This window comes from Gadus macrocephalus, chromosome 15 (assembly GCF_031168955.1).
Source record: "Gadus macrocephalus chromosome 15, ASM3116895v1".
Lineage (NCBI taxonomy): Eukaryota > Metazoa > Chordata > Actinopteri > Gadiformes > Gadidae > Gadus > Gadus macrocephalus.
Window position 1 is genome coordinate 1 of NC_082396.1, and position 10000 is coordinate 10000.

The 10000-nt window shown below is 49.8% G+C and overlaps 1 protein-coding gene across 1 annotated transcript in view; it reads right to left on the minus strand.

Moving 5' to 3' along the window:
* Positions 1–1152: 1152 nt before the first annotated feature.
* Positions 1153–10000, minus strand: part of crtac1b (cartilage acidic protein 1b) — a 28970-nt gene continuing 20122 nt past the window's right edge. The window contains exons 8-12 of the mRNA XM_060073800.1: positions 5032–5168; positions 3320–3402; positions 2754–2854; positions 2168–2477; positions 1153–1289 (exon numbers count right to left, since the gene is read on the minus strand). Of these exons, the coding sequence (XP_059929783.1) occupies positions 1153–1289; positions 2168–2477; positions 2754–2854; positions 3320–3402; positions 5032–5168 (768 nt within the window). The remainder of the gene's footprint in view (positions 1290–2167; positions 2478–2753; positions 2855–3319; positions 3403–5031; positions 5169–10000) is intronic.

The window sequence follows — 10000 nt, forward strand, 5'->3', positions numbered from 1 at the left end:
CACATTTACACTGATCAGAGTACACAGTGCGTTACACATTTACACTGATCAGAGTACACAGTGCGTTACACATTTACACTGATCAGAGTACACAGTGCGTTACACATTTACACTGATCAGAGTACACAGTGCGTTACACATTTACACTGATCAGTGTACACAGTGCGTTACACATTTACACTGATCAGAGTACACAGTGCGTTACACATTTACACTGATCAGTGTACACAGTGCGTTACACATTTACACTGATCAGAGTACACAGTGCGTTACACATTTACACTGATCAGTGTACACAGTGCGTTACACATTTACACTGATCAGAGTACACAGTGCGTTACACATTTACACTGATCAGAGTACACAGTGCGTTACACATTTACACTGATCAGAGTACACAGTGCGTTACACATTTACACTGATCAGTGTACACAGTGCGTTACACATTTACACTGATCAGTGTACACAGTGCGTTACACATTTACACTGATCAGAGTACACAGTGCGTTACACATTTACACTGATCAGTGTACACAGTGCGTTACACATTTACACTGATCAGAGTACACAGTGCGTTACACATTTACACTGATCAGAGTACACAGTGCGTTACACATTTACACGATCAGAGTACACAGTGCGTTACACATTTACACCGATCAGAGTACACAGTGCGTTACACATTTACACCGATCAGAGTACACAGTGCGTTACACATTTACACCGATCAGTGTACACAGTGCGTTACACATTTACACCGATCAGAGTACACAGTGCGTTACACATTTACACCGATCAGAGTACACAGTGCGTTACACATTTACACCGATCAGAGTACACAGTGCGTTACACATTTACACCGATCAGAGTACACAGTGCGTTACACATTTACACTGATCAGAGTACACAGTGCCCACAGAGAAAGCCCCCTTCTCTGGAGGGCCAGGGTCCCTAATTAAAGACCTTTCTTGTGTAAATCTCCAAACAGCCTCCAGACAACGGCCTCTGACTCAGCTTTATGAGGAGGCCACGGCGGGGGGGGCAAGGAATGTCTCACCTGCAGCGCGGCCGTATCACCTCCTTCATAACCCTATAACCTCATGACCTCTGAGACGGTGGTGGGCTACGTCTCTCACACGGCCCCCGCAAGCACTACACCCTGCCCCGCTGGAGGTCCGGCCCAGCGGTGGACACGGCGTTCCTGGAGCCGTGTCCTCCGCTGGAGGTCCGGCCCAGCGGCGTCAGAGCCTCAGCCAACGGGAGGTCTGGAGCTCTGAGCTCGCTGAGCCCTCCCCGACAGAGAGCCCGCCGGGCCAACACAGGGGGGAGTGTGTGTCTGTGTGTGAGTGTGTGTCTGTGTGTGAGTGTGTGTCTGTGTGTGAGTGTGTGGGGGGGAGTGTGTGTGCGGGGGAGAGAGAGTGTGTTGGGGGAGAGAGAGTGTGTGTGTCTGTGTGTGAGTGTGTGGGGGGTGAGAGAGTGTGTGTGTCTGTGTGTGAGTGTGTGGGGGGAGAGAGAGTGTGTGGGCTGTTGGTGTTGGATGGCCACCAGCTGAATCCAAAGGGGGTGGTGGAGATTGTGGTGGTGGTGGTGGTGGAGGTGGTGGTAGTGGTGGTGGTAGTGGTGGTGGTGGTGGTGGTGGTGGTGGTGGTGGTGGTGGTGGTGGAGGTGGTGGTGGTGGAGGTGGTGGTGGTGGTGGTGGAGGTGGTGGTAGTGGTGGTGGTGGTGGGGGTGGTGGAGACTGTGGTGGTGGAGGTGGTGGTGGAGGTGGTGGTGGTGGTGGTGGTGGTGGTGGTGGTGGTGGTGGTGGTGGTGGTGGTGGTGGTGGTGGAGGTGGTGGTGGTGGTGGTGGTGGTGTTGGAGGTGGTGGTGGTGGAGGTGGTGGTGGAGGTGGTGGTGGTGGAGGTGGAGGTGGTGGAGGTGGTGGTAGGGGTGGGGTAGGGGTAGGTGGTGCTGCTGACCCTAACCCTAGCAGCCCCCCCCCCCCCCGTCGGTCTCCCCTTACCCCCGTGCTGAGGGTCGCTTCACCTCCTCCCCTCCTCCTCCTCCTCCTCCTCCTCCTCCTCCTCCTCCTCTTCCTCCTCTTCCTCCCCCTCCTCCTCCTCCTCCTCCTCTTCCTCCCCCTCCTCCTCCTCCTCCTTTCAGGCTTTAGTGTGTGGAGCATTCAGACAAATAGAGACATGAAAGCACACACACACACACACACACACACACACACACACACACACACACACACACACACACACACACACACACACACACACACACACACACACACACACACACACGGCATGGTAAGGGGCCGACTCACCGAGGCCGAAGTGGGCTACGGGCTCCATCTCACACAGGTACCCGGACCCCCCGTCGATGATGCGTGTGTGGGGGCCGTTCCTCTTGGTGTGCACCACCACCTTGGCCCCCCTGGCAAAGGCCCCGAACTGCGTCCGCGGGATCACTCGCAACCAGGAGTTACCGATGCCCTGAGACACACACACACACACACACACACACACACACACACACACACACACACACACACACACACACACACACACACACACACACACACACACACACATTAAGAGTAGGAGAGCAGGCAGAGCAGAAAGAACCCAACCTGAGATAAACACTCGACCCACCGGGTTGACCCACCTGGTTGACCCACCTTGTTGACCCACCTGGTTGACCCACCTGGTTGACTCACCTGGTTAACCCACCTGGTTGACCCACCTGGTTGACCCACCTGGTTGACTCACCTGGTTGACTCGGTACACGGAGACGGGCTGCGCTGCGCTTTCACCATGGGACACCAGCAGGTCCAGACGGCCGTCCCCGTCGAAATCTGTTGCCACGGCACCTGGAGGTCCGTATACAAGAGTGTGTTTTTACTGAGAGGGGTAACACGCCGTCGTAGCCGAGGCTCGAGGGAAATCGTTCTTCTCCTTAGAAAGAAGTTAGTGAAACGCCCTTGAAACGGCAGGGGTCTTCACTAAACCCGATGGAGTTCTGCTGCCATCTAGTGGTGGCGCATAGACACAGCAGATTTCTATCAACGGCTTGCGTTAAACTGGGTAACTATGAATATTATATAAATTGATGTATCCCATTGAGTCTTTGTATTTTGTCATTGTATTTAATCATTCAAGAAATGTGTCTGTTGTATATATATTATTGATCATACATGTCTAAGTAGTTTGTCACTGCCCAATGTTTAATGCCTGCAACCAACCCAAGGCAACTGAACGTATGTCTCGCCAAATGGCCAATAAAAGTATTGCGCTGCTGATCATCCAGAGCTCGTGTCTCTCTCCGGAGGACCTACCGGTGCCTCGGCCCTCCGGCTCCGCTGCGTCCCCCACGTTCAGCTCCTCAATCTGGGGGTCCCCGTGGTCTCTCCTCGACACTCTGCAACAGCGCACGCACGCACGCATGCGTACACGCACACAGAAAAACGCACACGCACGCGCGCACATGCACACAGACACACACGCACATGCACACACACACTCACTCACACAAAGACACACATAGACACATAGGCAAACACACATGCACACACACACACACACACACACACATACAAAGACACACGCAAACACACCATCATCATCAGCTAGAGCACGAGCACAAACAGCTAAAGAATCACTCGACCGACACTAACTAGGATTTCATTGCTTATCCACACAGTTAGATATTAATATAATGGCATTGTTGGTAATTGCTATTCTATTTACATGTTTGATATAAAAGATGATGGAGGAGAAATAGTTTTGGTGAAAATGGTGCAGTAGCCTGGGTAATTGCGTTGGCGGTTCCCTCGCTAATGACAAAGCATTCCCTGTATCCTTAACGTCCTCCTTGTTATGATTCCATTTCACAGGCCTGTAAGCCTGTGCTGATGTTTGCTAATAAAACATTAGCTCCGCTGAACAATGATTGGTCGAAGTGAATTAATTGGCATGGCGATACCACGGTCGTTTGTTACCCCGAGCGGGGCGTTCCCATTGGCCGAGACAGGCAGCGAGTTCATTTAGCTGATTCATCTTCATATTGGACATCAGCGCAGGCCTGGGGTGGAGGGTGGTGCGCTGACCTCCGGCGGGCCAGCCCCCCATCACAGGGAGACGGACGGTCTCCCGGGGAGGGGCGGCTGACCGGGGGCTGGCGCTCAGCCCTACAGCCTCTACGGGCTGCTGGGTGGAACGGTTCAGGGCTTTCATTATTACACCCTAAACCCTGTTCCCTCCCCAAAAGGAACAAGCCGGCTCGGTGTGTTGTTTGAACAGAATGTGTTTGTTTTCATTCTAATTACAGATACACAATACGATCATGTGCTGTGCTTTCCTGTGTTCATTAGCAGAGAGCTTTAATGTGAGGATCGCTCCTGTGTTGGCGTGAGGCGGCTTGGCCGACTAGATGGGAATTCATTCCAGGAATTTAAACGATCTTGTTGAATTTACAGTTTTGGAATACTATTCACCACGGGCGACGGCAGCTCCATTCATTAAACACCTCATCAGACGACTATTAAAAGTCGCTATTGCAGTACAATCTGGGCACATGTGATACATGTAGGATGTATGAGTTATTGTGTGTGAGTGTCCATCAGTCAATTTGAATGTGTGTGAGTGAGTGAGTGAGTGAGTGAGTGAGTGAGTGAGTGAGTGAGTGAGTGAGTGAGTGAGTGAGTGAGTGAGTGAGTGAGTGAGTGAGTGAGTGAGTGAGTGAGTGAGTGAGAGAGTGAGAGAGAGAGAGAGAGAGAGAGAGAGTATGTTCATGAGAGTGTGTCATGTTTCTGTCTGTCTGTGTGTTAACTGGTGCATGTGTATCCTCTCTGCATGTGTGTGTTTGTGTGAGTGCGAGTGCATGTGTGTGTGCGTACTTTTGCATTTGTGTTTGTGTGTGGCTGCATTTGCATGTGTTTGCATGTGTGTTTGCATGTGTGTGTGTGTGTGTGTGCGTGCGTGCGTGCGTGCGCGCGCGTGTGTGCGTGTGTGTGTGTGTGTGTGTGTGTGTGTGTGTGTGTGTGTGTACCTAAACAGCCTGTTGGAGGAGGGCCCCCTGTAGGCGATGTTATTGAAGAACACCTCCAGCTCGCTGTCGTTGTCGAAGTCTGCAATGATGACGGTACGCACGGGGGACGGCATGGAGAACTTCTGGGACGCGATGTCCTGCGACAAACAAAAACACGATAGCATCACACACACATCGCTGTGGAGAGTGACAAAGTATAAGCACAGAGCCATCTCTCCCCCAGCGGGATTGTTCTGCAGAGAGCTTTAGGGGAAATTAAACGCCACATTAAGAAGCAGTGATTATGAGCGACCTGTGATGTGTCCGAACACTGAACAGCTCTGTCTCTCAACACCTCAGGGAGGCTTTAGTAACCGCAGCCATGATGAGAGACAAGGAGGGCTGATGTACGAGGGGCTCGGGACCGTGGCCACCAAGAGCCAAGTGGCCTCATGCTGTTTAAAACACGGTAATGGATGAGGAAAAACATCTGAGGGAAGATTGTTACAGAGGGTAACATCACATTGAGTATTAAGATACAAAGTGTAAAAAGGATACGCAGAGAATAAGCTGTTTTGTGCTTTCCCTGTGTTGTTCATATGTTCACAGGTTTCTCATAGGTCTGCTTTTCATGGTTAAAGAGTGGCGTTTATTTATTCGTTCAATTGATTAGTTGATCATCTGTCTCGTCATCCGATCTGTTTGTTTGGTGTGGGGACCGTCCCGCCTCACATAATGGAGATGGACTTCCAGCAGGTGATGTGTGGCGTGCTATTGTTCGCTCTGAGCTGCTCTCCATGCTAATAGACGGACGCACGCGGACATTGCACCATTCTTCATCTGAGAGCGAAGGGCACGGAGAGCCTGCTCCGTCTCCTCTTTATCTTTTTAATCTGCTGTTACCTTCTGCCCTTGACTCCCCCAAAAAAATAAAAAAGGAAAGAGAGATTTTTGCATCAATAAGTAACTGATCTCTCCTTGCTTCGCTGACGCGGTGATAAGTTGAGGAAGAGTTATGGCAGCACCTTCATCATCTCTCCAGTATTTACTCCCTGTATTAATTATAAGGATCATAAAGCCGCAAGGAGGGAAGCAGGTGACACTGCTGCTGCCATCAGGTATAGGGGAGGAAGAGGAGGAAGAGGAGGAGGAGGAGGAGGAAGAGGAGGAAGAGGAGGAGGAAGAGGAGGAGGAGGAGGAGGAGGAAGAGGAGGAAGAGGAGGGGGAGGAGGAGGAGGAGGGGGAGGAGGAGGAGGAGCAGGAGGAGGAGGAAGAGGAGGAGGAGGAGGAGGAGGGGGGCCAACTGAGGACACGGCGAAGGGGGGAAGGAGGTCGGGGGAGAGGGAGGGAGGAGGCAGAGAGGAGGGAAGAAAGGAATGGAGGTTCGTAGGAAGAAGGAAAGGAAGGGAGAGAAGACAGAGGGAAGGGAGGAAGGAAGGAGGGATAGGGAGGGAGGGAGGCAAAGAGGAAAGGGAAGTGAGGGGGGGAGGGAAAGAAGGATGAGATTGAGGAAGGAAAGAAAGAAAGAAAGAAAGAAAGAAAGAAAGAAAGAAAGAAAGAAAGAAAGAAAGAAAGAAAGAAAGAAAGAAAGAAAGAAAGAAAGAAAGAAAGAAAGAAAGGGGGGAAGGAATGGATGACATTGAATGACATCTAATGAAAAAGTAGTGGGTACCATTTCTAATTTGAAAGAATCTGCCATCATAATGTCCACCAAATTGAAGTTTGAGCTCATGACAAATACAGTGTTGGTATCTGTGGTAGTAAACCCATAGGGGAGCGAAGTCGTAAACACCTTTCAAATTAAAATGCCAACCAAAATGAATAGCCGGTTGAAAATAATGAACACCTTTTCCTTTGTACTTTGCATACGTTTATCTAGTGTAGGAAAAAAAAGCAGAAACTTGGGTGTTTAAATTGAGTGAGACACAGCGGGTTGATGTGGAAAAAACCAATTGTGGAGACAACAACCTCTGCAAATAGATTTTAATTAAAACGTAAACAGGCGTAATCTGCAGTTTCCAGTGTCCAGGCAAGCTGCTGTTTCAGCCCGATTTAATTAGCGGCTCACTGGAGTGGTACCATAGCTTCATTACTGAAGGCAAAGGTCAACACGCTTAGTGAAACCGCCTGTCTGCGTTTGGGAGCCATCTTAAACGTGCAGCCCAGTCAAGATTTAAGCATCCTTCCGAAAAAAACGAAAAAACAAAGCTAATATTGGATCGCACTTTTGTGCTTGTATGGGTGTGAGTGTTTGCGTGTGTGCGTATGTGTGTGTTGGGGCCGTAGTTGCATGCACACGACAGTGCATGTGTGTGCACGTGGCGCTGATGGAGCTCTCTGGGAGGCATCCCACATTAACCCCTTATATGACCTCCGTAAATAAGGCCGGCTTGACGTTTATCCCCTAGGTAACGGATGCAGTCACAGGCATCGGCCGATAAATCAGCACGCGCTAAACCTCTTCAGATTTACTCACCGCAGAGCATACTCCTACACACACACACACACACACACACACACACACACACACACACACACACACACACACACACACACACACACACACACACACACACACACACACACACACACACACACACACACACGCCATCGAGCCATCTCGCAGCAGGCGCTGGCCCAATGACTCGCAGGGTCTTCATATATCAAGGGCCGTCAGTCTTTGGGTGTTTGGGTTAATCCCGGGCATCAACGACTGTTAATTGACTATGCCTTCATTAGGATTGATATGTCTCCACAGTGCTTAAACGGAGGAGCTTAGCCGTTCATTGTGCTGCCTGCACAGAAGGCATCGATTTGAGACCCAGCAGGGAGGCAAAACAGAAGCTCTACATCAACGGCGTGATTCGCTGAGTGGATCACTAAGACACTGAGAGCAGGGAGTACCATGGCGATCGTTGGGTACAGCTCAACAAAGACACAGTGGACAACAGAGTAAGTGGCGGTTAACTACAGGGCGCTGGAGATGTGTGAGATAACACAGAGCAGCCGTGATGGGCAATGATCCCCTCGCAGATTACGCACACTGCGGATATGTTGGATGGCCCCTGATGGGGACAGTGTTTCATCAGCATGTGTCAGACGGCCCAAGCCCTAAGATGTACTTCTTAAAGGGCTTTGATTTGACCTTCAGGTGTGATGTTGAATTGCAATGACAAACCATTTCACGATCTACTCCCTAGTGACTCAGATGCATGATGGGTAGATCAGCCTACCCGTTGGTCAGTCTATTCATTTATACGTAGATATATACGCGCGTTGACTGCTTCCACCTGTTGCGGCGATACGACACTGCCGCCGCCATATTTGAGAGATTAAGACTAAGACTAAGTGAAATAAATGAAAGAGCTGCTGTATGTGATTAAAAAGCAATATAACATTAAAGGTACGGTCACACTGAACGCGTTACGCGCCTTAGAGGCGTAGAAAATCGGCATTTTTGCACAGGGAACCATTGGTTTAGGCACGTAGATGCGTTACACGCGCTAAAGCAGTGCGCTAGGCACGTTAGACACGTATTACGCACCTAAATAACGCGCCCAACGCACCCACGCGGCCACGTACGCGCTGAGTTCAAATAATGTAACTTTTTACGCTCCTACGCGTGACGCTTAGCTGCGATAGCCAATCAGCGTTGAGCTTGACCCGACGTCACTGGCAGAGAGACGGAGGACAGGCGCTCCGCAGCTCATATGGAACGCCTGTAGTTGGGGTCCTGACAACAACCAAATACAGCGCAGCGATGGTGGTGATCTCAGCCATGTTTGTGGAGCAAAAGAAAAATAGCGGGGGAAATAAGTTTTGGGCGGGCTCATCCAGCTGCATAGGCGTGTATGACACGTTGAACCATTTTTGTGACACAAAATGATCAAGCGGCAGGTTGGGCGCGTTACGTGTGTAATCCTACGCGCTGTGTGTGGCCGTACCTTAACATCTTCAGGTTAAAGTATTTTTTTTGTATTTAAATGTAATTGTATTATATATATTTTGTATGTCTTGGCCTCTAGAATGTTAGGTGACGGTGTCGTACGGACCAAAGGTGTCCAAAATGGCGTTTACGAGTACGTGTCTATGGTTCCAGTTCCAGGATAGGGCTAGGGTTAGGGTTAGGGTTAGGGTTAGGGTTAGGGTTAGGGCTAGGGTTAGGGTCAGGATTAGGGTTAGGAGACTGGGAGCTCGATTTATCCGTCACACATCTGGGGTAGCCTCCCATGTGTGATGTCACTAAAGGGCAGATTGTGATAAGGCTTGTCCTGGCTTATCAACATCACATACAATTCTTTGTATTATTCTAATTGCAATTAATACAAAAAAAACAGCATGTGTGCTAATGGAAAGAAGATACAAAGTTTGTTCTTCTGTTTCTGCCAAAAAGGGCTAAAATATAGCGACAAATGTGGAGTGTATTTCTATCGGGGTGCATGGGGTGCATTGCCTGCCTTGGGTAATGAGGGGAACCCCTTCTTGGCAGTCTGACACAAAGCATCATGGCGCTGTCAATCACCTGTCAACATGTCATTCTGCACAAGGTTGTCAGTCAGCACACTGTTAGCAGACAGAGTGATTATAATGCCTGGCTCTAGCCTGTCACCGTGTATTTCCCTTGTGATGCACTTCATTAAATACTTTTGGTGCGCATGCATGTTGCGTTACGTAAACGAGTCAAGCCGTAGTTCTAAGACGCAGAGCATGAATACAGTCTACATTGATTTGCTTCATACTCTCTCCACACTAATTCCTTAGGATGGCCAACCTGCCAGTTGCACTATGAGCCTTCCTTGCGGTTCTTGTTAGTTTAACACCTGTCACCTGTGTTGATGACTCCTTCTGTTCCGCTGTGTTCTTTATTACAGATCCCCAGTTCCTGTCTATCTTTGTATGTCCTTGTAAAGCTATGCTGGGTTCAGTTGTGGTACTTGACGTTCGGCCTCTCCTCCCGTCGTCTTGTCTCCTCCTAACTTTTTATTCTGCA